This window comes from Pelodiscus sinensis, chromosome 1, assembly GCF_049634645.1.
Source record: "Pelodiscus sinensis isolate JC-2024 chromosome 1, ASM4963464v1, whole genome shotgun sequence".
In the NCBI taxonomy this organism is placed as follows: domain Eukaryota; kingdom Metazoa; phylum Chordata; order Testudines; family Trionychidae; genus Pelodiscus; species Pelodiscus sinensis.
The window spans coordinates 119,853,696-119,870,316 of record NC_134711.1 but is presented as its reverse complement, the minus strand read 5'-3'; the positions used below and the strand labels follow the sequence as shown (position 1 = coordinate 119,870,316).

Here is a 16,621-nt window from a genome sequence, read left to right as displayed (position 1 = left end):
ATGAGGTAACTGACTGTATAGACATGGGGAAGGTGGTGGACATGACATATCTTGACATTTGATACGGTCTCACACATTATTCTTGCCAGCAAGCTAAAAAGTATGGATTGGATAAATGGACTGTAAGGCAGACAGAAAGCTGGCTGGATTGTTGGGCTCAATGGGTAGCGATCAACTGCTCGATGTCTGGCTGGCGGTCAGTATCAAGTGGAGTGCCCCAAGGGTCATTTCTAGGGCCCATTTTGTTCAACATCTCTATTAATGACCTGGATGAGGGGATGGATTGCATCCTCAGCAAGTTTGCAGATGACACTAAGCTAGGGGGAGAGGTAGATACATTGGAGAACAGGAATACAGTCCAGAGTGACCTAGACATGAGGATTGGGCTAAAAAGAAATCTGATGAGGTTTAACAAGGACAAGGGCAGAGTCCTGTACCTGGGCAGAAGAATCCCAAGCACTGTTACAGGCTGGGAACCGACTGGCTAAGCAGCAGTTTGGCAGAAATAGACCTGGGGATTACAGTGGATGAGAAACTGGATATGAGTCAACGGTATACCCTGGCAGCCAAGAAGGCTAATGGCATATTAGGGTGCATTAGGAGGAGCACTGGAATAGATTACTAAGAGAGATGATAAAAACCTCTAGGGATGGAGATTCTCCAAGTCCTGGCTTTAACAAATCATCCTGGCTGGGATGATTTAGTTGGGGTTGGTTCTACTTTGGGGAAGGGACTGGACTTGATGACCTCCTGAGGTATCTTCCAGCTCTATGATTCTATGAACTTCCAGGTAGCTTCCACTACTTCCTTTCTTCCCCTGAAGGTACCTCGGACATTCAGCTATGGCAACAGATTTCCTGTCTCTACTAACTATGCCATGGCAAGCCCCTAGGCTCATTAGTGCTGCCACTTCTCCCTTTACCCCTAAATTATGAGCTAACTTATTCCTTAAAAACTTACATTTTATTGAGGAGGATGCACTGTACAGACTTAGGCCCTTCTTATTTAGGAAAGCAGTTCCATGTTTACTTTAAGCTCTACCTTGCTCAGAAGATAATCAGTAAATTTGGGAGAGCTAGTTCTAATCCACTTTCTGTAGTACTGAAACACAATGCTATTAAGTATCAGAGGGGTAGCCATGTTAGTCTGGATCTGCAAAAGCAACAAGGAGTCCTGTGGCATCTTATAGACTAACAGATTTATTGGAACATAAGCTTTCGTGGGAAAAGGCCCACTTCGCCAGATGCATCTGACGAAGTGGGTCTTTGCCCATGAAAGCGTATGCTCCAATAAATCTGTAATGCTATTACAGCACTGTTATAACATTACTACTTGGTATATGAATAATCCTGATTTCTCCCCATTCTGTGCTGCAGATCTAGTAACTAAAATCTGATAACAAAAGCTAGGGGGTGCAGGTTGAACGGCTAGGCCACAGTACAGCCCAGGTGAAAATTTGCATTTGGGACTCATGCACATGAGTACATGATGCACAAATCTTTAGAGCCCTGCATGGATACAATATTGGTATTCACATTCACAAAAATGTTTTGTAGATATCTGCAGATATAAAACAAACATCTGCAAATTTGCAGAGGTTTAGATACAAAATCTGAATCCAAATCCATATTTGCAAAAAAGAGCTGCATATGCGGATACCCATAGATATAAAGCAGATATCTGTGATTTTGCAGAACTCTATCAATGCTGAGTAATGGGGTGGAAGCGTGTTTTAGAGGTTGTAACTGAAAAAAATAATCACCTACTTTATGAAGAAAAAAAGGAAGCCTTTTACCAATTTCCTTGCTTTGTTTTATTTGTATTGTATTATCAATAAGTAAATTTTGACATTTTAGTAGAAATATGAAGGTACACATCAAAGGGGCACACAAAACGTGTTCATGGCATTCTTTACACCATCATAAGAGTTAAAGTTCCTCACATGCAGAACATGTTTCTTGAAATAGCTGTTCTGACACCAGTATACACTTTAATATAAAGGTGGCTGGCATATTAATACGCTAGAGTAAGCAGCAAGCATGAAGAAACTTCTATACCAATACAACCTTTCAAACAGGGAAATAAGGAATTCCAGTAGTAGCAACTTCTTAATATTGAAATATGGTAAGCACGAACCTGACATATCTGAAGACAGATGAACTCTGCAGTAACTCATGCAAAGAGAACTTCTGAACAGCTAAAAATATTGAGATTGGGTTTACTTCTGGCAAGTTTACAGCTGACACAGCACAGATACTAGAGCCACTATGCAACTACACATGTTAAAAGTATAGTTAGGGAATCCATTTGAGAGTATGAATTCAGGGGTTGGGCTAGCATTCCATTTAACCCATCTTTAGTCTATCAAACTCCTTTAGCAAGATATTGAGCTTCCAAACTCCTGTAAGACGGGGAAGTTCTTATATGTAAAATGGAGAAAACAAAAGATTAGCTCCAAGGTAAGTGTTCACTAAATTAAGGTACTTCACATGCAGGCATGCAACTTGAGACATAAACATGCTTTTTTAGATTTGGTGAACACAGCTCCCATGACTTCAATTACAATTGGTGTCTGACATCTATTTTTAAAAAAAGAAAAAAGTCAAGCCCTCAAAGTCAGCACCCAAAATTAGTACATATTTGTGAAAGATGAGCTCCAGTGACTTACTAAGAGATACAAGAAGCCATGGCACAGCTGGGATCACAACACAGGCCCAACTTCTACCTGAATAAGACCATGCTTCCTTTCATCTTTGTATCTAAGTATTGCAGGAGTCTCAAAATAGCAAGTGAAGTTTTTCATATAAATGTGATTAAATCCAAAGTTTCAGTTTTAGCAACAAATAGAAGTACTTACCCCTTTGTATAATTAGATTGGGAAAGTCCTCTTTAGAACACCAGACTGTTTGTACAAGGTGTGTTCTATGTCCTGCTCCACTCTTTCTTTTACAGCAAAATGTAATGGGTGTAAGGCTCTTTGAATGCATTGCCACTGGTAGCTTGCCAAAAAACAAGTTCAAATGGTTTCAGATCAACTGAACACAATAGAAGCATAACAGTTCCATGTATATTAGGGAAATTTTTCCCAGTACATACAGATAAACAATTTGAATCAGGAAAATGAGCAGACTATATACACACAAACTTCAAGAGAAGCAAGTCTATCTTCAACAACAAAATGGCCAAAGTAAAATATTTTGGCTGATAAGGAGGAAGGGTGCACTCTGTTAATTATGCCACAAAGTTCAAATATTGATCCAAACACCCCTAAAAGCTCATGGTGTTTAAATCAAACCCACTGTTTGGAGCACTTTTTGTTTTTCAGTATGAAAGAACTCTTATTTCAGGGACTACCCCTTTTCATAGAAGGGCAATATTAGGAAAGAAGATAGTATCAGCTCTTCTATCACTGCCTTTTGTTTTTTCCCCCTCAACTCTTCTGATGCAACTACAACCAGCGGTCCCCACCTCCCACCTCTCATTAGCATCTGCTATTACAGATACGTTGTTTGTCATGAGAAAACTGGCATCTGCAGAAGCAGCCTAAAGTAAAGGGGCAGAGCCAACTCCATATTACCTGCTAGCAGCCTGCAGGGAACTAGCAAGTGCATCAAGAATCACTACGGCTCCACAGACCCATTTGTAAGCCACAAATCTGACAGACACTTGATCCTTCTTCTTAAATATTAACGGGATACAGCTGGCATGAAAACCGCATGTTAGCTTGCAGCCAAAGATAAAATACAGTCAATTAATAAGATTTCCAAAGTGTCACAGCAGAAATGGCAATTTAATACAGCAATGCAGGAGGTGAGCATAGGAACGACCTCAGAATGCACAGCACTTTGTCTTATTTTGTTGTGAGACTTTTACAGGAGATACTTCTTTACTGCAAAGATTTCTATGATCAATCTAGCCTTGGGGTTTAGAGGAAAGGGAGGTTACCAAAATATGCAAAGTATTTTCCCTTATTCCCCAGAAGGAATATATAAATTGACACTGTTCAGATGACAGCCCACCAGATGCACTTCCATGCATAAGAGAAGCTAAACTCATAGTTTTTTTAAATAAGGGGAAAGCATTAAATATGTAGTGTTGGGGCAACATGAACTCCAATTCTTAGTTTATAAATGCTTCTCATACCAAACTTCAGTCTATATATCAAGATTTTTAGGCTTTGACAAGTGACACGCTTTTACCATAATCAGTGCACTCAAAATATTTACACAACATTATGGCTCAATATTACTGTAAGTGTTTTATACAAAACTTTGTTTTAAAAAATATGACTTCATTCACACTCTAATAGTTCACTTTTGCAGCAAAATGCTGCCCCCTGCTGCTATGAATCTGGAACAGTATGGGTGTGAGTACCACTTCTGGTCTTCAGCTGTGATTGAGCAATATCTGCTAGAGCACTCTGTATCTTTTCTAGTAGCATATCCCCACGATAAACCACCTCTTCCAGACGAGCAGCTGCTTCATGGTTCTCTTCCTCTAACCGATACAGACTAGCAGCCTTGAAATACAAAAGAAAAGTTAGGGAATCTTGAATATTGTGTAAGGCAGAGTTTTCTTCAAGAGGGTAGGTAGAGTTGTCCAGGACCATGATGAAACATTAAGATCCCATCTTTAGCTCCTGCATCAGTCATTCTCTGGTGGAGTTCAAGAATACCATTTATCCACTATAAGTTTACCATCTAAAAAATGCACTCCTTGTCTGGAGATTAAATTAATCCACGAAAATAGAAATTTGTGTGTCTAAGATGGTCAATTTTAGATGAGCTCAATTACTGCTTTGTTAAAGAACAGAAATCAGAACTTTTGTCCCTACTCTAAATAGTAGGGTATAAGGCTTTCAAATCTTAGTGTGTGTTTGTACTACATTCCCCAACAAGCTCATCTTTGGAGCTGCACAGCCAGTGCCTCCAGAGGGCCAGGAGACATATACTTGTGGAAGACAACAGGAATTAGAATCCAACAATTATTTAACTGAAAACTGTATGACATGTGACTAGCTAAAAAATGAACATTTATACAATATACTCAGCAATGACCTAGCTATGTGAATAGAAAAGTGAAAAAAGTCAAGCCTTGGAAGAACAAATATTGCAGACCCATATATACATTTAGGGTACTGTCTGAGATGCAGCTATGGGTTACTTGACTAACAGCAGACATGCTGCTGTTGTGAAATTGAACTGTCTAGTCTACCAGCAGGATAAAAGCTTGAGCTGGTCTGATCTCATGTGATCACAGAAACCGAACCAAATCAAGGATGTCATGCTCATCTTCAAAGTCAAAGGATGATCATCATCCTTTAGTATGAATTCATGAAATCACATTTCAGGTCCAGCTTTTTTTTTTTCTAAGTTATGCCTTAGTTAATAAGTTGAGTCTTTTTATATTGCACGTTTAGAACCTCCACTGTTTTTACTGAGGTAAACAGTGGTTTCCTCCATCCTTATATCCCAATAAAACTGACATTTATTTGCAACCCATTTAAGAATGGAAGTAAAGAATAAACAAAAAGCCATATCCAATTGGAAGTGTAATCAGAGGACAATTTGACCAAGATTTAAACATCTCCCCTTGAAGAAAGAGGCCATGGAACTTTCAATGATCACAATCACTAGTAAGTCTTCTGTTGAAAACAGAAATGCAGTGGCCCCTATAAAAAAAAAATCAGGCATAGGCACTGGTGCAAAATCAGACAAGAGGAAAGCATTCTGGTTAGTGGGCCATCAAAACTAGTTTCTGTAGTGCCTTGGTTTTCCCACACAAGTGTTATTAAGATCAGACATGACTCAGCTATGAAACATGACATCATGATCTGTGGTATGTCAGCAGATAAGACTAGGGTAAACTATTCAAGTTATTTGTGTGGACTGTGAAATTACAATGATGCTTACATGGTCTGAGTTTTTAATATAACTAATATGTTTAGTCACTACTATAACTAGAGAGCTAGTAGAATATAACACTTTTGTTCCATATTCTTAAACTATTTGGGGCAGTATCTATTTAGCCCTATTTACACTTCTCCAGTTTAGACATGACTAATCTCTTTAGTAATCTGCAAATATCATGTTTAACTCATCTTCAAGAATTGAAAATACAAACTTTACTCTTCACATCTTCAAATTGCTTCAGTGTAGCATATGGAGTTAGGGGGGGTATCTTTTACACATACTTACACAAAGTAATTTTTAAAATCTCTCTCGGAAGCTAGAACTGAGAAGGTGGTTGCTGCTAAGAAGGACAAGACAGGTAGGACCCAAGCAAGACTTTTAGAAAGAGATGAGCATTGGAGGAAACTATTTTGGGAGATAGGACTGACCTCTGGAGAGACCCTAGTAGGAGGCATGTAGGTCCTTTTGCAAGGAAAAAATTTGGGGCATCAAGCTAGCTCTGCTGACCTGCAGGAAGGTTTTCTTGTGAAGCCAAAAAAGGCAGGGGTGAGGGAAAATGTAACATTTCAGAAATGCTAAAAGTCCTTTTAAAAAATGAGTAGTTCCCCCCAAACTAAGATTACATGCTTTATTCCACTTGCTACTTTAGATATTCAAAGGGGAATAAAAGGGTGCGTATTTTTTCCCCCTGATTTTCAAGTGGTTTAAGATTTTCATGATATTCTTACCTGCAAAGCAGCTGTTGATTCTTCACTAGGTAATGAATCTATTAGAACATCAATATCCTTAGCAGTTCGTGCAATCAATGCTGCAAATAACTGAGCATATTCTATAAAAAAATTAAAAATAGATAAGATTATTAAAGTATCTATTATGATTCAGTTGATGTTTTTAGAGGAGAGATGTGATAAACTTAGTGCACACTGAAGTCACAAATGACTTAGAATTTTACTCCAAATTCCAGAAGATTTACATTGATTTCAAACTCCAGACTAGTCTACAATTTAAAAAAAACTCTTTCCTGTACTGAAGACATGGTAACCTTCCAAATAAAACAAATCTAATACAGGTTAATTGTCAAAGACTGTTTAAACTGAGATTTAGAATCAATCTAACAAATGGCATGGGAATAACAATCTCTTTACAAAATAAGGCAGATACTCTATTCTAGCAGCATAACAAACATTCTAACTGTAATATAGTACATATGCCAGAGCTTCAAAATACTCTAATCTTTCAAAAAAAAATTTAAATTTGGTCACTGTACTAGCTAAAAACCGACAGGAATTAGATTAGATAAACCTAATAAATCTGAAATTTATTAAATGTACACCTACTTAGCAACAGATAAGAGAACTCTTAACATGGCCACTTCATAGATTTATCTTTACAATTCATTTTGCCCCTTTAACTTAAAATGCTTTTACTTTGTTAATTTACAAATTCTCCTAAAAAGTTTAGATCTTTAGTGACAGGAATTTAATTTCACTTCTAAACATGAAAATGTGTAGAGTACTTTCAAAAGGATATTTTAGTTTAAAGTCAATTCTGAATAGAAATGTTTTAAATCATGTTACAAGTAAAACACCAGGTTATTATAGCTAAAAAATTAAGAGCGAGAGCTGTATTTTTTCAATTTACTTTGAACATTTGCCATACTTTTAGTTATATTCCCTATTTCGCTACGTGTCTTTAATATAGCTGTACAGAAAAGAAAATATAAAGATAGGAAACTGACTATAAAACTCAGCAATAGGTATAGTAACCTAGATTTTCAAACTTTACTGTAATTGAAAAAGACAATGTTTACTTAAATATATACTGTACTATCACCAAATATCACCATGGCATAGAAATATTAAAGTTCTACAGCTTGTACCTAATCTTTCAAAGATACTAGTATCTAAATATAAGAAGCTTAGTACAGTAAAACTCCAATGGTCCGGCATCTGATGGTCCGGCACCATCAGGAACCTGGAAGTGCTCCCGGCAGCCGGACCACTGGAGCTGCTCTGCCCCCAGCTTCTCTTATTCAGCCGCTGCTAAACTGACCAGCGGCTGAATCGGGGAAGCCGGGGGCAGAGCAGCTGGAGTGCTGCCGGGTAGGTCCCGTAGCGCTGCCCCTCGGGGCTACGGGACCAACCCAGCAGCACCTCGGCTGTCCCCGATTCAGCCGCTGCTGAAACTGACCAGCGGCTGACTCCAGGAAGCCCTAGGCAGAGCTGCTCTGCCTCGGGCTTCCCGGAGTCAGCCGCTGGTCAGTTTCAGCAGCAGCTGACTTGGGGACACCTGGGACAGAGCACCCCAGCTGCTCTGTCCCAGGCGTCTGGATTCAGACACTGTTGAAACTGACCAGCGGCTGACTCCAGGAAGCTCAGGGCAGATCAGCTCTGCCTTGGGCTTCCTGGAGTCAGCCGCTGATCAGTATCAGCAGCGGCTGACTTGGGGACACCTGGGGCAGAGCAGGAGCGCCCAGGAGCAGCGCTGCGGGACCAACCCGGCAGCACCCCATCTGCTTTGCCCCAGGCATTCCGAAGAGCAGCTGGGGTGCTGCCAGGTTGGTCTCGCAGCGCCAAGGGTCAGCGCTACTGGACCAACCCGGCAGCACTCCAGATGCTCTGCTGCAGGGGTCCCGATTCAGCCACTGCTGAAACTGACCAGCAACGGCTGAATCAGGGACGCCTGGGGCAGAGCCGGACTATCAGAAGGGGGGGGGGGACTATGAGGAGTCTGGGGTGGCACCCCCCGACCCCACCCCAGACCCCTCATAGCCCCCCCTTCCGATAGTCCGGCATATATGATAATCCGGCACCCCCTGAGTCCTAAAGGTGCCGGATTATCGGAAGTTTACTGTAATACCAGTAGGAAAAAAATCTACATGGATGGAAACGAGCAGAATCTGGCAAATCGACACAAGTAAACAAAATGTTCTGTGGTCCACACATAGAATCCTGATGGGTCGCCTGTGGCCCATGGGCTTGCCCGCCATTGTTACAGGGAGACTGATCTGCCAAGAAAACATGGGCTTCTCTAGAATCCAGACTTTAACTCGAACAGTTACAATATGCAGAAATACAACTTGTCTTCTCTAGCGTTTAAGACTGTTAGACCAAGTGAGCTATAATCTAATGCCTTTCAACTTAAAGAAAAAACTTGGGCTCCTGAATCAGCATTTAGCAATTACCAGTTCCCACAATTGGACAGCTATTATTAGAAAGAAAGTGAAGTGAAAGCTCTGCTTTTTTGCATCTTACAGTAGTCACCAATATCAGATGGCAAGCCTGTCCAGGCCACTGTGGAACTATATGAGTTTCCTAGAACTGCAACCAAGCATCATTTGTGCACTGTGCTAGCCTCAGATGAGGTTCCTGAAGTCAGGCCTTCTCTGATATAAGACACGAGTAAAATAAAGGGGACTAAAGAGCCATTTAGGGATATAATATAATGCTTTAACTAGGAAGCCACATTTTAAAAAAATATTCAAAAAATTAGGGCCATCCTGAGCATAAATATTTTCTAAATATCACATATTCATATGACTGAATCTTCTTTCCAGTTTGCTATTTTTTCCACATGAAGTATGATCATACAATTACTTTATCTTTAGAAAAATGGCCAGAATGAGTGTATAAAAATAGAACAGATGTAAAAGGTGTTTGGTAAACTAATCTGGATGCTAACTTCCATAATTACAGACACTAGAGAATGTAGGTATTATTCTAAAAAAATTAAAAGCAAAACCATAGATAGATAGAAAAGCTTTATACTCAAACTAATGCAAAATTTCATAAGACTAGTGAATGCTTGGTTTGGCTTTTAGAAATAAAGTTTCCTTAACACTGACTACGAACCTCCTCCTAACAGTGATTCTTATGTTTGAATTATTAGATCTGTATAAACAAGGCATATGCTTAGCTTTGTCAAAAATATTTCAAATGTCTCAGTCAATTCACTTCTCTGCAGAAGATGTAATTATCCACAACTTGGCCTGAATGACTAAAACTGTAACAAATTGCAAAGTATGTTTCTTATAAGCCTGAAGTTACTTAATTTTCAATTGAAACTACCTATTTTACCAGAGAGTTATCATGTTTAGTTAGTGGACACAAATTAAACTGACCTTCTGTAGGATTAGCTGGCTGATCTTTGTTTATTGCTGTCTGAATGTTACTGAAGGAGGCAGGTGGGCCACATTGCTGCAATACTCCAATGGCATTACAAAACTGATCCGCAAGCTATAAACAAGATAAAAGAGAGTGTAAATCATACTATCATTTTACTCTGTATTTAAACTTTTTGGCCCCATCAACTACTACACAGAATTGAACTTCAGTAAATGGAAATAGTTAACCCACGTCTGTGACGAAGGCCCAAATCTGGTCTTCTGTGCAAGTGGATGCCTCTGACTGCACTGTGAGTCAATGCCAATGCAACTTCACAGAAGGGATATTATATATAGTGTAAGGCTACATCTACACTGGCAGCTTCTTGAGAAAGAACTGTTTTGCGGAAGCGTACTTGTGCAAAAAGTCTTCCACAAGAGCGTGTCTACACTGGCATGTGCGCAAGAGCGTCTATGGCAGTGTGGATGCTCTCTTGCGCAAGAAAGCTCTGATGGCCATTTTAGCCATAGGGGTTTCTTGCTCAAGAAAATCATTTTGCCTGTCTACACTGCCTTCTTGTGGAAGAGCTCTTGTGCAAGAGGGCTTATTCCTCGTGGAGAGAGGACTAACTCTTCCGGAAGAAGCCCTATTTTCTGACGCTAGACTGTAATATACTTGTGGAAGAATGCACATGCAGCGTAGACGCCCAGCAAGTTTCTGCGCAAGAACAGCTGTTCTTGCGCAAGAAGCCGCCAGTATAGACGTAGCCTAACTGAATAGTGGTACAACCACATGAAATCTTAGTGGGTACATGACTATTTGATAGTCCCTGGGGCAGGGCCAGCAGCCAGTGTGCTCCCTGCCCCACTCCCAGGGAGTCCCCTGACATTCCGTACTGCTGACCAACTTAAATGTATCCCCCAAATTAAAAAAAACATCGTAAGAGAACCAAAAAAGGGACACCATGGCTTAACAACCAAGTAAAAGAAGCAGTGAGAGATAAAAAGGCATCCTTTTAAAAGTGGAAGTTAAATCCTAGTTAAGAAAACAGAAAGGCGCATGAACTCTGTCAAATCAAATGTAAAAATATAAGAAGAAAGCCAAAAAGGAGTTTGAAGAACAAACAGCTAGCCAAAAACTCAAAGAGCAATATCAAAAAATGTTTAAGCACATCAGAAGCAGGAAGTTTGCTAAACAACCAGTGTGGCCACTGGACGATCAAGATGCTAAAGGAGCACTCAAAGATGATAAGGTCATTGCGGAGAAACTAAATTAATTCTTTGCTTTGGTCTTCATGGCTGAGGATGATAGAGAGAGTCCCAAACCTGAGTGATTCTTTTTAGGTGGCAAATCTCAAGAACTGTTCCAGATTGAGGTGTCATTAGAGGAGGTTTTGGAACAAACTGATAAATGTATCAGTAACAAGTCAAGGGGACCAGATGACATTCACCCAAGAGCTCTGTAAGAAGTCAAATGTGAAACTGCAGAAATATTAACTGTGGTTTGTAACCTATTCTTTAAATCAGCTTCTGTACCCAATGACTGGAAGATAGCTAATGTGACACCAATATTTAAAAAAGGCTGTAGAGGTAATCCTGGCAATTGCAGACCGAGAAGTCTGATGTCAGTACCAGGCAAATTAGTTGAAACTATAGTAAAGAATAGACTTGTCAGACACACAAATGAATATAACTTGTTGGGAAAAGGTCAACATGGTTTTGGTAAAGGGAAATAATACCTTACTGATCTACTAGAGTTCTTTGCCATGGGTTAAGAGTTAGTTGTCTTGGGAAAAGAAGGAAGGTCCTCTCGTGGAGTGGTAACTGGTTAAAAAACAGGAAACAAAGAGTAGGAAGAAATGGTCAGTTTTTAGACTGGAGAGAGGCAACTAGTGGTGTTCACCAAGGGTCTGTCCTGGGACCAATCCTATTTAACCTACTTATAAATGATCTGGAAAAAGGGGTAAATAGTGAGATGGCAAAATTTGCAGAGGATACTGAAATTTTTCAAGATAGTTAAGAACAATGCAGACCGTGAAGAGCTTCAAAAGGTATATTGGCATTGGAAAAGGGTCACAAAGGGTCACCAAAAATGATTACCGGGGGTGGGGGTTGGAATGGGTGCCATATGAAAAGAGATTAAAAAGACTGTGATTTATCAATTTATAAAATAGGAGAATAAGGGAGACTATGATAGAGGTCTATAAAATCACAAGAGGTATGAAGAAAGTGAATAAGTTATTTACTTCTGACTATAACATAAGAACTAGGGTCACCAAATGAAGTTAATAGGTAGCAGATTTAAAACAAACAAAAGGAAGATTTTCTTCATGCAGCAGTCAACCTGTGGAACTCCTTGCAGGAAGATGTTGTGAAGACCAAGACTTTAACAGAGCTCAAAAAAGAACTAGATAAATTTATGGAGATTAGGTCCATCAATACTTATTAGCCAAAATGGATAACAATGGTATTCCTAACCTCTGGTTGTCAAAGTCTGGAAATGGATGACAGGAGAGGGCTCACTTGATGATTACCTATTTTTGTTCAGGTAAGTGAGCTCATCATGGACATGGGCACCAGCTTCGTCCCCACCTTGCTGTCTCTGACACAGAGGCAGCAAGGGGGAGGATGCGTGTAATCAACAAGATTTAAACGATAAGCATAGGTTCAGTGGTTAATTGTGGAGTGGTCTACATGATGACATCCCTACTTCATAGATCAACTGGCAGGATCAGTGACTAACTAAGATGCTAACATCAGTACACTCAAGTCCAGGACATACATTTGGTTCCTAAATCATAATCTCTGTCGGCTGCTGCAGAGATAAAATGTTTTCGCCCTTTTCCTCAGCCACATGGGCAGACGCTGCCCAGCCTTTTACTGGTGAAATTAAGTGGGGAAATTATTGTAATCAGTGATGGCGGTGGGGGGAGCAGTGTCCTCTCACCAGCACCTACCACCGAGGCAGAGTAGATACATAGATGCATTCCCCACGGCGGCCTCCTTTTAGCCCCATACCAGCCATTCCAAGAGTGAGCCGAGAGACCGACTTGAAGAGCGCACCGAGGCAAAGGGCCTCTGGGAGCGTCTCCCTCAACAAGCGGCCTCGCCACAGGCACAGCCAGCAACAGCGCCCAGCTCCCCCGCTGTGGACGGCGCGCGCTCAGCGTTGGCGCGCGGGCTGGGACAGGTCAGTTCCCGGGCGGCGCGAGCTCAGCGCGGGGCGCTTCTAAAGCGGGGAGCGGATCCCAGCTGAGGGACAGAGCTAGGCGCGAGGCGCGAGACACAAGCCAGCCCGCCCCCTCCCCCTCCGGAGCTTCGGGGGGCGGGGCGCGAGAACAGCCGAGAACGCTTCAAAGCCCAACGGCCTCCCTAACTGTAAATCGGCGCCATTGTCCTCTCCCCCCCCCCCGAGTCCCAGGTTTGTGACCCCGCCCCCGCCTCCAAGCCGCGGGGAGAGGCTCGCGAAGCGGCCCGAGGAGATGCGGGGAGCGACGCCCAGGCCCGCACCAGCTCCCGCCTCACCGAGTTCACCGCGTCCTGAAGCTGCGTGAGCCGATCCGCCATGATGCTCCCCTGCGCTCCCCGCCGCCCGGCTCCCAGCGCCGCCTGCCCATGGGACAGAGCCCGAGCGCGGTGTGTGCGTGGTTCTCTTTCGGGTCCGAAGGGCGGCTCGGGCCCAGGGGACGCCTCGATCGTCGCTCGCCCCCTGCCGACTGGGAGGAGCCGCGGCAGCTGACGGGACGCCCTGCGGAGGGAAAGGCCAAAGGTGGCGTCCACTGGGCAATGCAAAAAATTGTTGTAATTGCTGTCAGTGAGTGCTAGGTGGGGGCGGGGGCTGAGTGTACAGGGCAATGGCCAGCGTCCTGGGACAAACAGGGACAGAAACAAGGGGGGCCCAGGATTGTTTTAAATCCACTCCCCTCCTCCCACTTTATTATTAAACCTTTTTCTTGCCAGATGTTTTTGCAGGTGGGTGGGTCTAGACTGGCAAAAACTTGCCAGCTGTCTACACTGGCCACTTGAATTTGCGCAAGAGCACTGACTTTGTAATGTACAAAATTAGTGCTTCTTGCACAAATACTTTCCCGCTCCCGCTCAGGAAAAAGCCCTTTTGCGCAAGAATACTTGTGCAAGAGGGCCAGTGTAGACAGGAAAGAACTGTTTTGCGGAAAAAAGCCCCGATGGCGAAAATGGCGATTGGGGCTTTCTTGCGCAAAATAACATCTAGACTGACCACGGATGCTTTTGCGCAAAAGCACTTTCTGCACAAAAGCATCCGTGGCAATCTAGACGCGCTTTTGCAGAAATACTTTTAACGGAAAAACTTTTCCGTTAAAAGTATTTCCGCAAAATCATGCCAGTCTAGACGCAGCCAAGGAGTGTGACACAAGCAAGATTCTCAGGTCCTAAGCCTCTCAGTGACAAATGTAATGTTTTGTGATACACCATTTGGCCCACCCCGCTTAAGCAACAGCCCTGAGCTAGGATGGAAGCAGAATGACTATACTAGAATCTCAGCTCTTTTTTCTACTCTCCATACTTCCAGAAAAAAACTGAAAAACATGCCCATGGAATAAGTGAGTTGTGCCTGTGAGGGGAGAGGGTGCAGGGAAAGGCAGTCAGAGGAAGAAGAAGAGGGCATGAGGGAGCACTCCATTTAGCAATCACATTTTCACCTCATGGGTGCTACCACAAGTTGCCTGTGCCCATGTGGTACCCTAATTACTAAGAAAGCACAAGGCAAATAAAAAGCACTAATCATTCATTATTGTTAAAATAATCTCACAATTTTAAAGGCAATCTCTCAATTTTTTGCTGTTGGGATTGGCAAAGCTGCTTGAGTATGTTGTTGAAAGCATAGTTGTGCATGTAGGCATGGAATCTTAGAGCTAGTCAACACTAGAAAGTTAAGGTGGTTTATCCATATGGGTTAGGGTAGTGAAAAATCCACACCCTTGAGCAACATAATTAGGGCATTTAAAGTCCCTCTGTAGCCACAGCTAGGACTACCAAAGCATTTTTTCATCAAACTAGTACTGCTTGTTTGGAAGGTAGATTGCTTTTGTCCATAGGAGAATCCCCATTGGTGTGGGTAGTGTCTACAGTGACACAACTGTTGCATTTTAAGTCTACCCAAGCCCTTAAAAGTTGGGGATGGAAGAGACATATTAGGGCCCAAAAGATTGTCTCCTACTATATAATTACTTTTATATTTAGTTTCAGAGGTCTCATGTACTGTGGTTTCCACCTCTTTCCTTTGGAGATGATTCCACGGCCTATACATTTTACTAAATAAGAAACTGTTTCCAACACTGAGTTTACATTTTAGCTATCTTAATTTCTTCTCAGTACTCCCACTTTTACTCCCTGGCACTATTATAAACAATTCTTTACCAGCCTTGAATTTACAAATATTTGTAGACTGCTGTCACAAATCCTCTTTAATTCAAGCAATATTGCTTCAATATTTTTCTTCATAAATCAATCCTAACAGCTCTCCAATCATTTTCTTCTCTAAACTCCCTTCAAACTATCAATATCTTTCTAGTAATGTGATGCACAACTGCACAGAAAGATTCTAGAGTCACATCAGATCCTTAGAGAGTTTTGATGTACAGCCCAGAACTAGTGACCTTGTTTGTAGAGCCCTGAAAATCTGTAGATATTCACAGCTCATTTGTGTAGATATGGATGTGGATAAAAAAATTGTGTCTAGAACTCTGCAAATCTGTGGCTATCCACTTTTTAACTGTGAGTTTTCACATACACAGATGTCAATGCAGATATCTGCAACTTATTTTTGTGGATACAAGTGCAGATACAAATTTTGTATTCATGCAGGGCTCTCCTTGTTTGCTTCCATGTTACCTTGTCTAACTTGTTTAATTTACAGTCTGTCCTCACTGATGATTATATGCAAAAACATGTAGCAGAAAAAAGTGCTGTACCTTAAAAGCAAAGTTATCATTTCTAACCGAGACTAAGGAGAAATGTTATGTCTAAAAGTAATACTGAAGACCCTACATATATGTGTATTATTAAAATTCCAGGTATGTTACTTAACACTTTTTTTGCATGACTTAATTCTTTTGCAAGAGAAATGTCAAGTTAAAACTAAAACACAAGCCACACTGTTTATCAGTTGTGAGTAAAACGAGATTAAAATCAACTTCTGCAATTCTGAGAACAGATAAATATCAGAAATTTTGAACCAACCAGAAACATTAAGATCTTGCATGGTAAGTTTCAGCCCAGAGTATCCAAACTGCCATTCTGTTTATGGCATACATAGAAAGCATTTCTCAAGAATAGTGTACTGTCGGTAGACTTAATCCTGCCTCACTTAAGGGGACTGGACTATGATTCTATCAGTTCTGAGAAAAGATACTCTAGGAAAAGCAAGCCTATGCTGATGAGATTCTTATTTTACGTCAGTTAACATATAAAAGATGTTATGCAAATCTATAGAATAATCATATTGGATATGACCAAAAATTAATGTAGCACAGTATGCTGTCATCCAAGAATGGCCAATGTTAGATACGCTAGAGACAATAAACAGAACAGGCAATCAAGTAATCTATTCCCTGTCATCCATGCGCAG

The 16,621-nt window shown here is 41.3% G+C and overlaps 1 protein-coding gene across 2 annotated transcripts; it reads right to left on the bottom strand.

Annotated features, from left to right (window-relative positions):
- Positions 1 to 1,789: 1,789 nt before the first annotated feature.
- On the bottom strand, positions 1,790 to 13,766 carry MED21 (mediator complex subunit 21). Of its 2 annotated transcripts, none has more exons than XM_075898936.1 (4): positions 13,540 to 13,766; positions 10,033 to 10,147; positions 6,641 to 6,741; positions 1,790 to 4,519 (listed from the first exon to the last, which is right to left on the bottom strand). In XM_075898936.1, the coding sequence occupies exons 1-4, from the start codon at positions 13,579 to 13,581 to the stop codon at positions 4,343 to 4,345; spliced, it is 435 nt and encodes a 144-aa protein (XP_075755051.1). In that variant the 5' UTR covers positions 13,582 to 13,766; the 3' UTR covers positions 1,790 to 4,342. The 2 variants fall into 2 exon arrangements, with proteins under 2 accessions (XP_075755051.1, XP_025042823.1); XM_025187038.2 differs by lacking the exon at positions 13,540 to 13,766 and adding an exon at positions 12,972 to 13,394.
- Between the last annotated feature and the right edge of the window lie 2,855 nt (positions 13,767 to 16,621).